At 53.0% G+C, this 19,792-nt stretch overlaps 1 protein-coding gene across 1 annotated transcript; it reads right to left on the bottom strand.

The window, feature by feature from the left end:
• Positions 1–28: 28 nt before the first annotated feature.
• Positions 29–13,715, bottom strand: KRP23_13176 (Ultraviolet-B receptor UVR8; the record flags this gene model as incomplete). The annotated part of the gene is made up of 6 exons (XM_067883855.1): positions 29–5,574; positions 5,651–10,149; positions 10,213–10,284; positions 10,356–10,522; positions 11,507–11,642; positions 11,719–13,715. The coding sequence occupies 6 exons, from the start codon at positions 13,713–13,715 to the stop codon at positions 29–31; spliced, it is 12,417 nt and encodes a 4,138-aa protein (XP_067738495.1).
• Between the last annotated feature and the right edge of the window lie 6,077 nt (positions 13,716–19,792).

Raw genomic sequence — 19,792 nt, 5'->3', positions numbered from 1 at the left:
ACTTCTCTCTTATGCCACTTACTATCCCTTACTCAAAGCCAAGGAGCAGATTGTCCGTGCCTTCTCCGTAGACTCGGACGCGCTCGAAGAGGACGTCTACGATCTCAGCGCGGACGTTGTGAGGAACCGTCACGGCCATCTCGGGGTCACCAGGCAGAGCGATTCCTAAGCGTACCGCTTTCCTGCTTTCCTGAAGGAAGGCTTGCATTTCAGTCCAGGTAACGTACACGGTCTGCTGCTGCTGTTCCGTGTCGCTATTGAACACCTCCACCCGGAAGAGCTGCTGTCGAGGAACGTGAAAGACGGAGACGAAGAAGGACACATAATGGATCGACCGCACACCCTGGTACCAGAGCTCCTGGTTTTGGAGCGATGAACCTGGTGCCGTTGCAGGCGCAGTCATTGCTGTCGGAGCAACAGGTTCCATCGCTGGAGCGCGATAAGATGCTACTGCTGCTTGCATCGCTCTGAAGTCTTGTTCAAGTTGGGAGCCAGGACTCTCGGTGATCATCTCTTCAGCAGCTTTCCACTCGTTCAAACGGCGAGCGGCTGTATTCGTGCGGCGTTGACCAGTTTCTCGTTCCAGATCACTCACAAAGCGATCTTTATGAGCACTGCCGTCCCCACGCGGACGTTCTGGTCGCATTGGCATCGGAACATTGGAGATGACTGCACTTTTCAGGACACGGGGCGTTTGAGGTGACATCACTGACGCACGTGGAGAGGAAGTGTACGTGTTGTTGGATGGCGGGCGGAACTGCGGAAGCACAGGCTGCTGCTGGAGCTGCTGCTCCAACTTTTCAAGCTTCATCCTCAGTGCCTTGCTTTCTTCACGAAGTCCCTCCACGTTGGCTGTCTGCGCGATCTCCATCTCTTTACGCTCATCAAGCAGCCGTCGGTAGTACTCTTCGTTGAGTCGGAACTTGCAAGTCACAGTTTCTCGGGCTTCTCTTTCGCGCGTGACTTCCAGCTCGAGGGCTAGCAGTTTAGCTTCCTCTGCGCTGAAGCCTCCGCTACGTGCTGCTGTCTCCAGTTTTTCAAACACTCTGGTCAAGGCCCTCTCCACTTCTTCTTGTCGAGTAAGCAGCTCCACTTCAGCGAAGCTCATGAATTCACGATGAGAGCAGAGTGCCAGGTCGATCGCGCATTCCGTGTCGGCAGTGGCTCGTGTGACTGCGTCTGCCATCCACTTGGCGTATGGTGCTTTTGCGAATGGAGGAGGGACATGATCGTCGTCTTTTGCCACCTGCTCGAGAGACTGCACCAAGAACTCCTTCAATGCCTTGAGCTCCTTCACACAAGCGAGTACAGTTTGTGTGACGTCGGTAGAAACTTCGGACGTGTTGCCAGCTACGCCTCGGCGTGTGGAGGATGATAAAGTCACGGCAGATGCGGAAGGTACTGCGCTTAGGATGTCTGTGGTCAAGCGAATCACCTTGTAAATCATACTGACTGCTGTCGTGTCGCGCTTTGCAAACTTTTCCAACAGGTATGCTCTTGTCTGCGCCACTGAAGTCGACATGGATGCACCGGATGTAGACGTATCGCTGGTCTTCTGATGGGATTCGTTCTCGGCATGCACGAACTCGGCAAGCTCCAGTTGTTGAGCCTGCTTCTGCAGTTCATACGCTATTCGCTTTTCGTGCTCTTTCGTAGCTTCTTCTAGAGTTTCTGCATGCGTAGCTGATGCTAGCGCCACGGCACTGTCGCGAGCTTTGGTGATCTCCTCCAGTGCGCGATCATGGCTCTCAGCTGTTCGTTTCACAACCTCCTCGTGCTGTCGGGTCAACTCTCGGCGCCTGTCTTCCTCTTCCAGGCGCATTCGGTCCCATTCGCGTTGAGAAGCGTACGCCGTCTCCTGCCACGCCATCAGTGAAGCTTCCAGCCGCTCAACTTTGGCAGTCAACAAGGCAATGACAGCGCCATCGGAGGCAATCTGTCGAGACAACTGCTGCTCCATGTCTTCTTGCAGCAGTTGATGAGCTTCACGAGCTTGGATCTCTGTGCGCACGAGTCTGCGATAAACCAGCAGTCTAAATGATGAAGAAAAGGGCTTCGTGAGACTTGCAGCATCTTCAGACAAGTCGTCGCTGGAACAAAGCCCGTTTTCGGCTAGAAAGCGCAGTTCTTCCTCCAGTTCGGTGGTCAGAGCAGCGAGTTGTTCTCGCGTCTGAACGAATTGTTCATAGATTTCCATCGGGTTCCCAAAAGCAGGAACGCCGTGGGAAGCAAGAAATGCCTTCTCGCTCTCCAGCGCCACCTCACGCTCCATCTTCTCTTCGATCAGAGCATTTTGGCCCGCGAGAAGCGTCCCGTAGACCGCAAGCCGTGACTTGTGCGGCTCGTTGGGGTCAAAAGCTAGGTTGCTATTCTGCAAGAATGCGTCCTCCTGTGCGAGGGCCTCCTCCTGTTGCCGCAGCTTTGCTAGTGAAGCAACAAGGTGTTGGAAAACTTCCAGTCGAATTGAAGACAGCGTTGAACTCGTTGGAACCATGTTATCGTGAGCTCTCTCACCATTCTGAGAGAGCAAGCGGTTAACTTGCAAGAACTCGTATTCGCGTGTGGCACAGTCCTCCACTGTTTGCTTTTCACCAAGCAATTGTGCGATTGTATCGTGAAGCTGCTGGTAGACTTGAATGCGTGAAAACGATCCAGTTGCGGCGTCACCAGCTCCCAGGACCGAAGAGAAAACCTCAGTCGACTCCAAAAAGCGTCGTTCTTCAGCTAGCGCCTTTTCCGTTTCTTGTCGGACTTGTGCTAACTCGCTCTCGACACTCTCGAGTTTCTTGGTTAACCGCTGCGTTTCTGCAGTCAGAGAAGACTCCAGCGTGCTTGTCTCTTCCTTTAGAACACCCTCCATTGCATTCTTCTCCGCAGTCAGCGAGGTTTCCAGCACACTCTTCTGCAAGCGCAGACACTCGGCACTTTCCAGCAATCGGTTGTAGATATCGATACGCGTACTTGTCGATAAAGGCGCACCCCTGTCGACGGACAGAAGATCATGTTGGCACAAGAAGGCTGCTTCGGTTTCTGTGTCAGCTCTTCGTTGCTGGGCTTCCGCACAGGCACGCTTAATGAGACTCTCCAACAGCTCAAAGCGTGTCAACGATGGATCGACTGTAAGTTGAGAGGGTTCAGACTGCAAAGCAGCGAGTTCTAGCAGCAGGGCGCCCTCTTTGGATGCTTCCTCCACTAGACGGTCTTTGATCTGTTTCATCTGCTCCAAGTCACTTTCCACGCGCGCTTTGCCCTGCGTCAGGTTGGTGTTGTCACTTGTCAAAGTTTCGACTTGTGCCAGAATTCCTTTCACGCGGTCCTTGAGATCAGCGACGGATCTCACCGACTCTGGTGCTGGGAGCTCTTGCTTCATCCACGCAAGAATTTCATTGTAGCTCTGCAAATCTTCAACAACAGAATCCATCTCGCTCAACACGCCATCGACCCCATTACGAGCTTGTTCAGTCTCGCTCAACAGGTCCCCATCTTGTGGCTCAACCTCCGCCTTGTCGGGGCCCTTCTCAAAACAGACAGACGACTCGCGTAGCTGCTTCGCCTGCCGAAGAACTTCCTGCGCTCCAATTAAGTAAAGTGGCAACTCATCCACAGGGTTCCCCAGCCCAAGCAGCTCGTTGCTATGCTCTGCCAGCATCACCCGCTCGTTAATCCCCCGCACGAGCGCCTCAATATTGATTGCTGCAGGCGAATTGTTCTCTCTGTCCGACCGACCTGCATCAACTTTGACCTGCTGTAGGAAATAGTCATAGTCTTGAAGGTGTCGCGCCATATCTCCGATTGAGGATAGCACGGGGCGAGCCAGCGACTCGATGGAGCCGATACTGCTGCTGGATCCCCCACAATACGAATCCGGGAGGGAGCGACAACTCATTTCGTCTGCATCTCGACTGGAGTTCGTCTGGGAAAGTGTCAGCCGTGCGGCCATTCTCTCGAGCAGAGCTACACCTTCCAGGAGCGAAACCAGTTCTTGCCCAGGGTCTTTCATCCTGAACAGCCTCCGCGCCAGCGACAGTAGCGCACAATGCTCCCGCACTAGACGGCTGATCTCCGTCCCCACGCTAAACGTATGACTGTGTGCCGAGCCCTGCCTCGACTTGGCCACCCAGCGAGCGGTTTGAGATATTAGGCGATGGTGGTCGCTCATGACTAGAGAAATGTCCATTAACGAGTCTGCTAGGAAGGGCGAGCTCGATGACGCATTGTCAGTAGACGGAGAGAAGAACGCTTCTCGCTGCTTCTCACCCTCGTCATTGGAGCGCTCGCAGACATTTAAGTCTTGCATCTCATCATCGTCCACAGCAAGCTCAACGTCAATTTGAAGCTCCTCCAGAGCTGACGTGGGCGATGGGGTTCGTGTTAGGACTCGCAGGGCGTCCAGACTCGCTCTGCTGCTTTCGTTGCTTGCCATCTCGCCGTCGCTCTTGCACTCGTCACTGAGGACGTTTTGTGCGAAGTCTGCCATGAGTCGCAGCTCGTCCACGAAGGCGAGCACTGCCGTGACCTTGTCTTCGATTGTAGGTGGCGGATCAGCTGCAGTTGGCCGACGACGAGGACTGCCAAGCTGCGGTTGCAGGAGCTCGAAATGGTGTACGATCTTCATAAGCTGCTCAATCGCATCCACCACTTCGTCAGGGTAGAAAACCTCGTCGGGTGCAAACTGAAGTGCATCTTTGCAACGCTGAACGAAATCTGCAGCTTCTTGTCTAGCAGCGAGGATCTCTGCGCTGCGCAGGTAGTTGCCTGTTGCCACCGCTGGTTCGTACTCATTGCTGGTGTCGGAATCGTCAAGTTCCTTGTGAAGTGCTTCCCATTCATCAAATAGAATCGCCAAGTCCTTCAGTCGCACAAACCTGTCGCTTCGCGTCACTTCCCGGGCGCGAGCGAGAACTTGATCGAGGAGGTTGAATACCTGCCCCACGTCCTCCATGCTCTGAATATCGTCCACCAGACAGCTAGATTTGGCATCCAGCATGAGCTTCTCGTGCTCCTTGAGCGTACCAACCACCTGCCGGCTGCGAATCAAAGCATTCTCCAATTCTCTGGGGATGGCAAGCGTCGCAAAGAGGTCTCTAAGCTTGTCTAGCAGCTGCACCCACGCGGCCGTGCTGGTATCCTCGGTCTTGTCGTCTGTAGAAATGAAGATCTGACCTACGCGAAGCTTTAGCCAACTAAGCTCCGACACCAGAGCTGTAACTTTCTCGGACGGAGAAACCTTTCGATCGTTTTCGCTGGATGGTGTCCGCAGTTGGCCAAGCGTAGCAACCACACGATCGTGCTCGCGCAAGAGCTCACGAACGTTGTCTACTCGAGCCACCGCCTTGTTTGATTCTGGATTCCCGTCTGGACCTGGTAGGGCAACACCTCGATAGCACCGTATTGCGAAGAGCTCCTTCAAGCACCACAGTAGGTCGCTCTCATCCTCTAGTACAAACCCCGATAGACCATCCAACTCGACGTGATAAACCTCCATCAAGTGGGTCTTTAACTGCTGGCGGATCAAAGCAACAAATTCTCCGCTGGATCGCGTACTTCTGGCTGTCTCCATCAGGAGATTGAGCTCTGTGTTGAGTGTAGAGAAGCAAGAAAGTCGTAAGTCCATCTACCTTCAGCCAAGCAGTCTTACAGCCCAACCTACCTTTGCGGACGTTGTCAATTGTAGCGTTCTTCGCCGCTGCATCCGCTTCGCGCTCCAATACGTCGTGCTTTGAATTTTGTAACTGCGTCTGCAGCTCGCTGATATCCGCTTTCAAAGCCACCACAGCAGTCTCAACATTTTCCAGAGTCTCTGACTTGTTGCTCAACTCTCCACGGACAGCAGTTAAAGCGGCTGCATGCTGCACTTCCTCAACTCGGGATCTCTCGAGCAGTTCATTCACTTTCGTCAGATGTTCCTCTGTGAGACGCAGGCGCAGCAGCTCTGTGTTTTGAGCGAAGGTCTCATTGAGTTCGTGTACCGTCTTCTTGTGGTCTGCGATGAGCTGCTCATATCGTTCATCAGTGAGTTGGCGAGCAGCTTTTGTTCCTGATTCATGCTTCTGTATCGCGTCCTCGACGGGTTGAACACGTTCTGCCTCCACCTTCTTCATGTTTTCGGCCATTTGAGCGACTTCTGCTTCAATTTGAGAATTTTGCGATTGGGTCGCGGCGAGTTGTACGCTAGAGGACCGCTCGACTTGTGCTATGTTCTCCTTCGTCGAAGCAATTTCTTGTTGGTGTACTACGCGGATGGTCAGCATCTCCAAGGAGTGTGCGCAGACTGCACGCACTTGCTCGTCTGCAGTCTGAAGGCTGTGATCGTCTGTCAACTGGTCGACTTCAACTCGGTGGGTTTCCTTGAGTACAGCAATTTCACTGCGCTGCTCTTCAACCAGAACTGCAACCTCTGTGCGATGACCTTCTGTGAGTTGAGCGACTTGGCTGCGGTGAGCCTCAGTCAATCGAGCAACTTCATTATTACGCTCGCCCTTCAGTCTAGCAACTTCAGCGCGATGATCTTCGGTCTGCGCGGTGATTTGGCTAAGCCCATCTACGGTCATCTCTGAAACCTGGTAGTGAAGATCATCTGTGAGCCGGTTAATCTCGACCCGGTGACTTTCCTTTCGTCGAGCCATGTCATCACGATGGTCCTCCGATAGACGAACAATCTCGCTACGGTGAGTTTCTGTCAGCTGAGCGACTTCATTTCGATGCTCTTCCATCAGCTCATCAATCTGAGCAGATAGCTGAGCAACCTCCGTTTGATACTCTTCGGTCAGTTGGCTCATTTCGCTGAGATGGTCTTCCTTCAACTGGGTAGCGTGGGTCATGTTGTCCAAGATCAACTGGCTGGTCTGGTAGAGGTGCTCGTCCTTCAGCTGCGTGACGAGCGTAGTGTTGACCAGGGTCAGTTTAGCGACGTGGTTGCCATGATCTTCAGTCAGCTGAGCTAGCTGCGCGCGGTGGCTCCCAATCAGCCGCACAGCTTCACTGCGGTGGCCATCAGTCAACTGCACAACTTGGTTATCGTGCTGCATCATCAACAGGTCAATTTCTTGGCGCTGAATAGCGAGCGTCTGCTGCACTGACTCACATTCCTTGGTTTTGCTGCCCAGGTTTTCTTCTAGCGAGTGGATCGTGCTTAGATGCTCTTGATTCTCCCTCTCACGTTGACTGCTCAAAGAGGTAAATTGTGCTTGAAGCTCAGTGTGAGAGGTGGCCAGCGTATCAAGAGCACTTTTGATCTTGCGCGTGTCTGCTGTCTGCTCGCCTAAGTTTTCCTGCAAATATGCGAGTTCCTTCTTCTTTTCGTTCAGAGCGTGCTGCAGGTCGCCTAGTTCACTGGCAGCGCGAGCGCCCTCTTTTCGCAGTCCTGCCACTTTTTCTTGGAGGCCCTCGGCGTCACTCACGACCTTCATCTTCTCGTGTCCAAGCGAGAGAGCCAATTGCTCTTTTTCGATGCGAAGACTCGAGAGACTCGACTCAATGTTCTCGTTAAGCCGCCTCAGTTCCTCCTTGCTGCACGTCAGTCGATACGCATTGCTCGCGGCGTCCTCAACCTCCATCCGTGACATTTCCAACTCGTGTCGCGCCTCCTCCTCACACTTGTGAAGCTGCTCGTTGAGCCGTGCGAATTCTTGTGCCTTGTCTTCAATAAGCGTATTTTTCAGCTGGACGTCTTCATTTGCAGCACAAAGCAGTCGGTCCGTGTCCTCAAACTTCCTCAACGTCTCTTTGAGTGTCTCGACTACCGCCTCAAGATGCTGCTTCTCATTTGTCACAGTCTCCAGTTTCAAGGAGGTCTCACTCAATCGCTCTTCAACCCCTCCCAAGTGTTGAATCATGTCCTTCGCCGCCGACAGCTCCAGCCCGTGAAGGTGCTTCTCCGATCGCATGCGTTCATCTTTCTGAGCTGAGGTATCCTCCACCCGTTTCTGGCACTGACCTTGAATCTCTTCTGCTCGCATGGCGTGGAGCTCCACTTTCTCGTGAAGTGTGTGGGACAAATGCGTTAAGTTGGCGAATTGGATTTGCAGTCGCTGCTTCTCCGCTGAGATCGTCTGCTTCTCTCGTGTCATGACCACAAGTTCCTGCTCTTTGCCCAATAATTCGTCACAAACTTTCTTCATCTCCTCAGCTGCTTGTGTAGCTTCTAGACGTAGCAACCCGATGCGGCGCTGAGCCTCCTCTCCCTGTCGCTGAGCAAACGCAAGAGACTCCTCCAGCCTCTCGATCGTTTGTTGACAGAAATCGTTCTTCTGCCTCAAGTCGCTCTGAGTGCCATGGAGACGGCGGATTTCTCCGTTTTTCAGCTCAATTTCGCCTTCCGTGTGCTCCAACTGCAACTTCATGTCCATTTGCATGCGCTTCATCTCCAAGCGCATGTTTTCCATGTTGAGTCGCATACTCTCCATCTTCAGCTCCGTGTTTTCGAGCATCCCTTCCTTCTGGTGCATCGACTCCTCCACCATGGACAGTCTGCCCGACTCCAACCGTAAAGCATTCCTCGTAGCTTCCAGCTCTTTCGCTTTCGAAGACAACGTCTCCGTGGTCAGCTCCAGTATCTCACTTTTCGTGTTCACCGTTTGAACGGTATCCAGCAGAGCATGGCGCAGTTTCTCGACCTCGTCATCGCGGCTTTTAATGACAAACGTGAGCTCCAGAATCGTGTTTGCCTTGACCTGGAGGTCTCCTTCGGCCACCTTCAGTGCGCGGTTAGCATCATCTAGCATCGCATCTTTGGCCACGTTCAGTTGGCCGAGACGCCAAATCTCGCTCTCCAGCTCGCAGAGTGCCATGTTCTTCTGCTCGACGAGCTCCAGAGATCGCTCAGCATACTGTTTATGGTGATCCTTTAAGGCAATCTGGCCGGCTTCCAGCACATCGATACGCACTAGCCTGCTTTCCAGCTCGACATCTTTTTCGCGTATTGTATCCTCGGCTTGCTTGCTTTGCTCTCGCATAGACATCTCCAAGGCCAACACTCTCGACGAATGCGCCTCCCGTAGCTGTACAACCTGCGTTTTGTGAAGCTCTGCATGTTTGTCGTGCTCTTCCCTGCTAGCCTGCTTGAAGGCTTCGAGCTCAGTCTCGTACTGAAGAATCAAGGCATCTTTTTCTCGTACTCGGTCATTCTGTAGAGATGCCAGGTCCGATTCGTACTTGGCAGCCAGGACTTCTCTAGCCTGAGTTGCTTCCTTCTTGTTGCGAGCCAGTTCTGCTGCATGCCCTTCAGACATGGACATCAATCTGTCCTCATGAGACGACGTCGTCTGTGAAATATCCTGAGCAGCCGCCGCCCGAAGGTCTTCAAGCTCGGAGGCGTGTGTTTGTAGCAGCAAGGTCCTCTCGCCCTGCGATGTCGCTTTTAGAACCTCAAGCTCTGACGTATAGCGTCGATGAAGCTCTTGAATGCGCGTGGAGTAATTTGTCCTGGTAGCGTCAAGTTCCTCGCGTAAAGCTTTCGTTTCACGGACCCGACGATTTTCCGTTCGTGTGGACTGGTCGATCTCGAGCATCCGCAGGCGTGCAATTTCCTCTGAAGTCTGTTCAAGCAGCTGCGCACGCTCTTTCAAGTAGAAACTCTTCAGCTTCTGAAGAGCTTCGTCGCCTTGCTCTCGGAGTTCCTGCAGCTCTCGCGTCGACCTGTCACCCAATACAGCAAGATTCACCGCTGAGGTCTGCTTGAGCGTCAGGATCTCAGTGGTCAGCTCTTTTTTCACCGATGCTAGCTCTTCTGTTGTAGCGCGCTGCAGGACTGCAAACTCTGCCTGTGAACGTCCTTGCAGCTCTTGATATGCTGACTGCGTGCTTGATTGGAGATCTTCAAGCTCTTTTCTTGCTTTGGTCTGAAGTGCTTCGATTTCAGCCCCAGCTACTCGCTCTTGTTGCTCTCTTTCTGCCCGATTTGACTCGTGAAGTGTCTGCATCTCAGCCTCTGAAGTCTGCCGAAGCTCTTGTAGTTCGTCCAAGTAGGTCTTCTCCATTTGATTGTACTTGTCCTCCAGCTTCGCCACTCTGTCACGGAAAACACTTTCCGCCTGTTGAGACTCGCGTTCGTGCGTTTGGACCAGCTCAGTCTTCTCGGCAGCATGAGCCTCCGATAGCGCCACCATTTCGTCTGTGTTACTACTCAGCGCAGATTCGAATTGATTTTCCCTACGGCGAACAACAGCAGTAGTGAGCGTAAGGAATTTCAAAATGAGTAAAAACAATCCGTACATCTCTTCTCTAGCGTTCTCGTGCTGCTGGTGGAGCGTAGCGATATCCATCGATAAATTCTCCAAGACTGAGCTGTAGGCAAAATAAATAACAGTTTAATGGTATGCCAAGCGTGAGGAAACAACGACCATAGCGCAACATACGACGTCTGCTCGAACGCTTCAGAAATGTTGGGCAACTGGTCATGCATCTGTTCCAGGTGCTGGTTCGCTGACGCGGAGATCTCGAAAAACTTGTCGTTGTTGGACGCAAGTTGCTCCATATCGACACGGTACCGCTCCTCGTTTGCACTGATGCTGTCTTCCACCGACTGAAGACGCAGTGGAGTGGGCACAACCCCCGCGTGATCGTCATAGCCGATGCTTCCTCCGGGCCCAGCAAAAAATGAAGCAGCCTGCGACCCCGTGGGAAGTTCCGGAGCGCCTCGAGGCGTACACCAAGCCGCTTTAGCTGAGGGTCCATCTATTTCGTCTCCGTGGAAGGTTGGTGAGTTGGCTCCACTGGTTGGTGTCTCTTTGCTTGACGGTCGTCGAGGTGGGAGCAGGATGGATAAAGTGCCATTCTTTGTCGAATTGGCAGCAGGAGATGTCGGTGCCAGGTCTCCGCGGCGGTCGATTCGTGGTAGTACAGACGTTTGGGCAGCTCCTGGTGGATGCTGGTTCCTGGAGCTTGTCGAGCGTGCAGCCTTCGCTTTCACACCATAGGCTGCCTTCGTCGAGTTGGACGTCGACACCTTCGCCCGATACGCATCCGCCATCGAAAGCAGGTCTGCTGAAGCCGTGAATTCCGTCCGAATGCAGGGTCGCCCCTTGTGGGGAAGTTACAAAACGCTCCTCTTAGCTCTCGTCACTGCCTGTTGAGTGTCGGCAATCAATTCTTGACCGTAGCGCACTGCACTGGTCGACATGCCTTATTTATTGATGACTACCTGGACACCAGCTGCGTCCAAAATTGCGTCTTCGGTCGGTCGCTACTACCGCTGGGGGCGAAATCGAGCGGATGCAAGAGCGCCCTGGGTGATCGAGTACGAAGGCCGATGCATCAACGCCTCAAAAGCAGTCGCGTGGCTTCTAGGAGACGGATTTGCGGTCCGTTTGAAGGTCAGAGTGCGCGCGTTGTGTGTGTGAGTGGTGTGGTTGTCATCCGGGACGATAGGGCCACAAAGGGAAGTGGACACCGCATCTCTTCCTCGCTCTGGGGTTTGCCTCTGTTCAGGTGGCTTGGGGCGAAAAGTGCTGGATAATGAGACCAGAGTACACTCCTTTAGAGACGCCCCAGCGGCTGCGCCCCAAACCTTGCGATGTGCCGTAGGAGAGAACCCTGTGGCCACTGGTAGCTCAGGCGGTCGCAGCTGATTTCGATAAAATACTCCTTGGAGATGAAGTGACTGGCATTCCGACCCGTAGCTATCGCGCTTGGTTTTCGCATTCCTGGAGCAATGAACAGTTCTCGATTAGAACGGGATCGTAGAGCTAGAAATTGCAAGTTGATAAGCGCACAATGTACCTGCTGATGTTTCTGCGAGCAGCAGCAATGAGTCGACTCACATTGTTCTCCGCCTCATTCATGGCCTCGTCAGTGTAGGCGACAACGAGCTTCTTCAACGGGTTGTCGATCTCCAGATGTGACTCGGTATGCGCAACAGGATCGACAGTGTCGGATCTATTTGCCAACTGGTCAATCTCGGTGATAGACTCTTTCATCGGCAAACCTTCTCCTGAATCCAGCCGAACTTCGTGTTTCCGTTTGTGAGGAGTAGACGGCATGCCAGTCGCCACGAAAGCTCTCCAGCGTGCCACCTCGGCCTTGCGCTGAAGTAGTCGCTCGCGCTCCATCTTCCTGTCGAAGGTAGTTCCTTGTCCAGAGGCGCTTGCCTCGTCGGCACTGATGTGCGTCACGATATTCGTATGCGTCCACCCACACGAGATTTTCCTCACTCGCTCCTTGTCCGGCAAACCAATCCGTTGGGGCGTATCGTGCGAGCCGATAAGCGCACTATTATCCCGGAGATTCAACCCCCACGTGTAGGCTTTTCCTGCAGACGTCACGCACGTGGTGTGAAACTCGCCCAGAGCCACGTCCTCTACTCCCTCCGCGAGTAGCGCTGGGGTGGTCAGCAAGAATGGTCGAGAGCGCGGCTTCTGGTCCCTACAACCAAGCTGGCCAAAATCGTTGGCGCCCCACATATACAGCAAGTCACTGTCGGAAATCACAGCCATGTGCCGCGCCCCACAGCGCACTGCTCGAGCGCGCACCGATACCTCCTTCAACAGCGTGATTAGCGTTGGCGCTGCCACTCCCTCTCCAAGCTTGCCACCGCCTAGCCGGCCATCGTCGCCACATCCCCACGCGTACACGTCGCCGTTGCTAAGAGCGCAGGCGCTGTGGTTTTGCCCCGCAGCGAGGTCAAGAATGCTCTGGTCACGCAGCGACTCGACTGCAATCGGCGTGCAGCTTCGCCAGCCTTTGCGCTGCTGCAGACGATGACCCACACCCAACTGACCTGCTTGGTTGTAGCCCATTCCGAGAATCTGCTGCTGGTGCGTCACAAACAGCGTATGCGCAGCGCCACACGCTACGTGGGTGACGTTGTTTCCTCCACGCTGCACCGTGTGCATGACGCGCAGTGCTCGTCGATGTGAGCTGAGCGTCGCGAGCGCAAAGTGCACTTCCTCGGGCTGGGTGCGAGACGAAAAGTCTCCCAGCCCAAGCTGTCCGTATTTGTTGTTCCCCCACGTGAACAACCTGGCTTGGCCTGTGATCACGGCGACGTGGTGCTTGCCGCACGAAACGTGCGCTATCGAGAGCGGCTCCCTCTGCAGCTGCAGGGGGAAAGTGACGACCTGCTGGGGCGTCGGAGACGACGTCATCGTCCCGTTGCCTAGCTCTCCGTTTGTGTTGAGCCCCCAGGACAGCAGCGTCACCCTTTTGGGCTGCACCACTGCAGCCACGGAGAAGTGATTACCACTGGTCAGGTGGCTCACACACCACGAGACGTCCTGCGTTTGAGCTGCTGCTCCGCCTTCGAATGGGTCAACGCTTGCGTCCTCTGCTGCAGCCGGCAGCGCTGCCAGGATATCGAGCCTCGTGGACTGCGTGGGGCCCAAAGCTGCCGCCTTGCGCTTGGTCATGAGGCCTCCGAACGTGAGCAGCGGACACTCGAGCGGCGTGGCCTCCGTCTGCACCACGACGTCGGGCGTCGCCACTCGGTCGTAGTTCCTGTCGAGGCTGAAGAGACGGTGAGTGATGACGCTCCATTGCGCGTGGTTCTCGAGCGCCTCCACGCGCACGAGCTGCGGCTGGTGGCAGTTCTCGGGCGTGAAGCACAGGCGGTCGGACGACAGCCGCACGGAGCTGTCGCTCGGCAGCAGCAGGTGCACCACCACCACGGACGAGCAGGCCTGGCCCAGCTGCAGCGAGTAGGCGGCCGCCGAGCCGCCGAACACCGCGCGCAGGAACGACGCACTCACCACCAACGCATCGGGCCGGTCGGGCGCTTTCATCCCTGTCTACGTTTGTGTAACTCCCATTCCATTGTTGGGTGTCCGCAACTGCCACGACTACGTGCAGCAAACACATTGGCCCTTGTAGCCACCGAACCTCACTCCAGCAGAGAGTGACTTCTCTCGTCTCCAACGCACTGGATCATGAATACAGGGTGGACTGGAAACGTTGCTGGCGAATGGAAAACTGGTTCTCTGGGTGAAGCTCTGGGCCTCGTTGGCGACCTGCTCGGGCTTTGAGGAGGCGTCCGTGTTGAGCCCAGACGCCGTGCATGGAGTTCAGAAGTGAACTCTAGCACCGTGGGGCCGCCTGTTCGGAAAGGCTACCGAACAGACGATCCCGGGGATGGGTTTTGACGTACCGCGCGAGACATATTAAATAGAGTATATTAGTTATTATACTATAAGTCAAGTGTCGAGTGTAGTCTACGGTACTGCGATCATATGATTGGTAAAGGAGCCAACAGGAGATTGGCTCCTGCCTCCTCTTTGATCGAGGCAAATATCTGTGCGATGAGGAATGGAAGCAGGTCAGGAAGCGAGGACGGTTGTCCTCACTTCCGCTTTTGCTTCGGACTGAGCACGTCTGTAAGGTAGCAATAGGATAGCGGTATAACTGTCAATAAAGTCAATTGAGAAAGCAAGGAGGTTTATTCACTTTAACATTTCAAGTGTGGGTACAAGTTATCATGGCCAACAACTCGACAAGCGGCTCGTTTGACAGGCTCGTCTTCCCAAAGGACACCAACCAATTTGGGGTGTGGAAGGATCTGATCGTCGGTCACCTGCGACAGAAAAGTGCAGCGATGCGCCGCGAGGCCATCGTCAAGGGCCTAGCCGAGCCAGCTTTTGGGTTCGAGGATTTGCTGCGAACCAACTGCGAGATCCCTCGTCCGATGGACGACGGCGATGAAGAGGCGCAGAGAGCGTACAGGTTTCAGCAAGTGACGCTTGGCGACCAAGATGCGTACATTCGGGCCCTGCTGAGTCAGACTCTGCCCCGTTCGTACCTGGAGTCGCTGCGCTCGTCGTTTAACGACAATACGCTGTATGTCGCATGGCAGCGACTGGATACAGTGTACGGGGATTCGAACGCCCAAGGAATGGCCAAGTTACTTGCAAGATTCGATGCCGCCCTGGCTATGGACTTCAAGTCTGTGGGCGAGCTCATCTTGTGCGTCAAGGAGGCGCGTAATCGGATCAACCGTCAGTCGCGGGACGCACTGAATGGCGTCACCATGATCCCAAATCAGTACGCGGCGATGAAGGTTCTGTCGCTGTTCCCAAGCCAATACTGGGGAAACCATGTGGAGTACAGCAGCGGGACGTTTCACCTGGACAGGGTGGAGTCGTTGCTGCGCAACGTGTTCATGGAGAAGAGCCGCAGCCAAATCGAGGCGATGCAGTCTACGGCTATGCCCGCAAATCATGCGAGGGCTAGCCAGCATCTGGGCAAGCGCAAGGCGCGGAACACCGACCGCAGGAATGAAGATTGCTTCTACTGTGATGGCAAGTACAACAAGGACGGTCTCTTCCACATGAAGCGCGACTGTCCCAAGATGTTGGAAGACCGCAGCCTCGGCTTGATGCGCGCAAACATCTACGTGAAGGGTACGCGTGTGGCTGTCCCGTCCAGGACCGTGGGAGTTGCCCATGCCAGAGGAACGAAAAAGGGCGCAAAGAAAAAGGCCAGGACGGTACGTGCGGAGATTCCCGTGGACGTGGCGCTACTGCAGCCAATCAGCAAGCCCAAGCGCGTCTCGGCTGCTCAAGCCAAGCAGGCAGAGCCAGGGCCAAGCCGCAGCGACACGCTGACGCCGGAACAAGCCAAGGCGGACGAGGATGCGCTGATGCTGTCCCCTCCCCCAACCCCTGGATCGCCGGTGGTGTCGGATACGCCGCTGAGTGACGACGACGACGTCGACGACTTTGCGACGGGCCAACTTTTGGCCCTTGCTGGAAAAGTGACGGAAGCTTCCAGCAGCATCGCGAAAGCCTCTGCGAACATCGAAAAGACGGTAAGCGTTTTGTACCCTGAGCTGATGGAAAGAGATATGGCTGACGTGGCGTGTTCTGATTGGGTGTTAGACTCAGGGTGCGGCTACGGTTTAACCGCTGACGCGTCGCTGTTTGTGCGCAAACAGCCCAGCCAAGAGTTTAGGTTTACGTTCGGAGAAGGCAGTAAACTAAGCAATACACATGTTGGCTCTGTTCTACTCTATTTTTTGGGTCCTGGTGGTATCAAACCGTTCCGTTTTGATAACATGGCACTAGTACCGAAAGCCAAAGCTAATATTTTGAGTGAGTATTGGCTAAAGAAGACAGGTTATCAAATTGTGGAGAGTACTAGAGGTGGGTACAAATTTGTCCTCTGGAAACACGAGCTGGCTTTTGTGGCTATTGCAGTCAATGGAGCCTACTATATACAGGCTCGTACACTGAGAGACAGGCAGATTTACTGCTCTGCTATAAAAGCAAGGCCTATCATGCCCCTTAGGATGGCAGGGTACACTCAGGTCAAAGCAGCCTTCATGGAGTGGCATGTAAAATTAGGACACCTCAACAGAGATAAGTTAATTGAGGTGATGAGTGGTAACCTGATACCAGGTCTACCTAGCTTTAGTAGGGTGGCACTCACGAAGATACCATTCTTCTGCCACACATGCACAGAAATGAAAATGCGCAGGATGAGCTACAGGAATATGGTTGGCACTAGAGACAACCAGCCCATTAGTACTATTCATATGGATACTAATGGACCCATGAAGACACTGGGAGTGTACGGTGCAGTAGGCTCTATCAGATACTTTCTCAGTATCATTGATGATCAGACATCATGGCGTTGGACATATGTACTTCGAAAGAAAACGGAGGTACAGATAAAAGTCAAAGAGCTACTGACACAACTAGAAAGAGAGGGAAAGTTTACAATAAGGCGCATCAGATCAGATGGTGGCACGGAATTTGTAAATTCAGCGCTAAACACATTCTGCACAGGAAAAGGAATAACGTTTCAGACCTCTAATCCATATAGTCCAGAAGAAAATGGAGCGGCAGAGAGAGACCATCAATCTAAGATGGGAAAAGTACGCTGTGCCCTCCGGGATGCAAACATGGCAGCCAAATGGTGGCCAGAGGCACTCAAATATATGACCTACGTGCAAAACTGCACCCCCATGAGTCGCCTAAAGAACAGGACACCGTATGAATTAGTAAAAGGGGCACACCCGGACAAAAAGACACTCCAGGTATGGGGTTGCGTGTGCTTTGCCTACGTGCCTGCAGCTGTCCGAAAGGACAAGAAGCTGGCAGCGCGAGCAATCAAGTGCAGATTTCTCGGTATCTCTGAAGATACCAAAGGGTTTAGGCTACTGGATATACACAACAACAAGTTCATGGTTGCTAGATCAGTAACGTTTGACACGGAAAACTGCTCAAACATAATTACACGGTCGTTTGGAAAAGAACCGGAGAAACTGACACTGGATGAACTTATAGACGTTGACTCTCTGGAAAAGGCACCAACCAGCGAGGTAGTAGCCCATGATGCATCGAGTGCAGCACCAAATCCAGCAGAATTTCTTGGAGCAGTGGGAGTCAAACGCAAAGCAAAGGAGCTAATTGGAGCAGTGGGAGTCCAGGGTCGACCACGGAGAAAAAATGGGCTTCGTGAGGTGATACAAACCCGGCCACAGCGGACCCGGAAAAGTCCGACAAGATACTCGGACTATCAGTGTTTCCAAACACATATCGATAAAGAGATTGCGGTAGACCAAATTGGAAACAGTATATCAGTCCCCAAAAGTCTGAAAGAAGCTCTTACGGGTACTTACAGAAAACAGTGGCGACAAGCATTGGATTTAGAATATCAGTCGCTACTCGAGAACGGAACGTGGAAGCTAACTCGCTTACCACCTGGTCAAAAGGCACTACCGTGTCATTGGGTTCTTGCTGTAAAGTACAATGCGGACGGGACTATAGAACGGTTTAAAGCGCGATTAGTCGCACAAGGGAATCATCAAGAGTATGGTGTGAATTGTGATGATGTATACGCACCTGTGGCCCGTTTTGAGTCACTACGGCTCGTCTTAGCCATTGGAACCATATTGAATTGCCACATTCACCAAATGGATGTTAGCACGGCATTCCTTAATGGGACTATGGACGGAGAACAGAAGGTGTATATGCATCAACCTTCAGGCTACAAATTAGCAGGTCATGAAAGACTGGTCTGTGAGCTCAAAAAGAGCATCTATGGGTTAAAACAAGCCCCTAAGATCTGGTATGGAGTCCTTCACAGATTTTTCACCGGCCTCGGTTTTGTCCGATGCAACAAAGAGTATTGCATCTATGTTCAAAAAGTGGGAGAGCATTGGATAATCGTGGTTGTCTATGTTGATGATCTTACGATCATGTCTCGTGACATGGGACTAATCAATAAGCTAAAAAGGGATCTCTCGGCGAGATTCAAGATGAAAGACCTAGGAGACATCCATTATATCTTAAAGATGGAGGTCCGAAGAAACCGAAAGCAAAAGACTATGACAATCTCACAGCACAAGTACGTAGAGGAGCTACTGAGAAAGTTCAATATGGAAAAGAGTGCACCGGTTTCAACACCACAGATCAAAAGTGTCGAGCTAGAGCCAGAGACAGAGATGTCAGCTCAACAAATTGCAGCCCAGGAATTTGACTATCGAGGGCTTGTCGGGTCACTACAGTATCTGGTTAGAGGAACCAGACCAGATATTGCAAACGCAGTCAGAGAACTGAGCAAGTTTTTGTCTTGCTACAATGAGACGCACTGGGAGGCGGCTAGGCGTGTACTCAAATACTTGAAAGGGACGTCGACGTACGGTCTCCTTCTTGATGGGAAATCGAGAGCGGTGACGTATGAAGTGTACACAGACGCAAGCTTCGCGTGTCAACCCAAAGAACGTAAGTCGGTTACTGGGTATGTGATCACGATGGCCGGGACCAGTATATCATGGTGTAGCAGCAAACAGGCATCAGTATCTCTTTCAACTGCTGAGGCAGAACTCATTGCACTAAGCGAAGGCGCAAAGGAAAGCGAGTGGTTATGGTACCTGCTGAGAGAAATGGGGTTTCCTCAGGAACAATCAGTACAAGTATGGTGTGATAGCAAGTCAGCCATCAGCACGGTAAAGAATGCAGGCAACCATAAAGCAACAAAACACATTCAAATAAGATACTTGTTTACAAGGGATCTCGTAGAAGAGGGAAGGCTAGATATACACTACTGTCGAACGGATGATATGGCAGCAGACATTCTAACAAAGGCTCTACCAACTAATCAGTTCACAAAGTTGAGAGAACTAATAGGGGTCAAAGACCTAAAGACATCAAACGACACTTAGTGGGAGTGTTGAGCCCAGACGCCGTGCATGGAGTTCAGAAGTGAACTCTAGCACCGTGGGGCCGCCTGTTCGGAAAGGCTACCGAACAGACGATCCCGGGGATGGGTTTTGACGTACCGCGCGAGACATATTAAATAGAGTATATTAGTTATTATACTATAAGTCAAGTGTCGAGTGTAGTCTACGGTACTGCGATCATATGATTGGTAAAGGAGCCAACAGGAGATTGGCTCCTGCCTCCTCTTTGATCGAGGCAAATATCTGTGCGATGAGGAATGGAAGCAGGTCAGGAAGCGAGGACGGTTGTCCTCACTTCCGCTTTTGCTTCGGACTGAGCACGTCTGTAAGGTAGCAATAGGATAGCGGTATAACTGTCAATAAAGTCAATTGAGAAAGCAAGGAGGTTTATTCACTTTAACAGTCCGAGCGGGAGCACGCGTGGGTCTTGGAGTCGTCGCCTCTGTGAGGACCTTCCTCGCAAAAAAAAAAAACATGGCCCTATGTATCGTTTGTGCACCGTTTAACTTGAACCAGGTGTGCAGTACACAAATGGGTGTGCTGCACACGAGCATTCTGCGGGTGCGCAAGCCTCACAACTGAAAGCCGCCGTCTAAAGCCGAGAGGTCCAGAAGCCCCAGCTATCAGCCTCAGATGATGCACTGCAGCCTGTTGCGATCCGGAAGCGCCGTGAGCAAGCGC

Source organism: Phytophthora ramorum (assembly GCF_020800215.1).
Source record: "Phytophthora ramorum isolate Pr-102 chromosome Unknown Phyram_PR-102_s0017, whole genome shotgun sequence".
In the NCBI taxonomy this organism is placed as follows: Eukaryota; Oomycota; class Peronosporomycetes; order Peronosporales; family Peronosporaceae; genus Phytophthora; species Phytophthora ramorum.
Note: the sequence above shows the minus strand (reverse complement) of the source record. Positions and strands in the feature narration are given on the sequence as shown.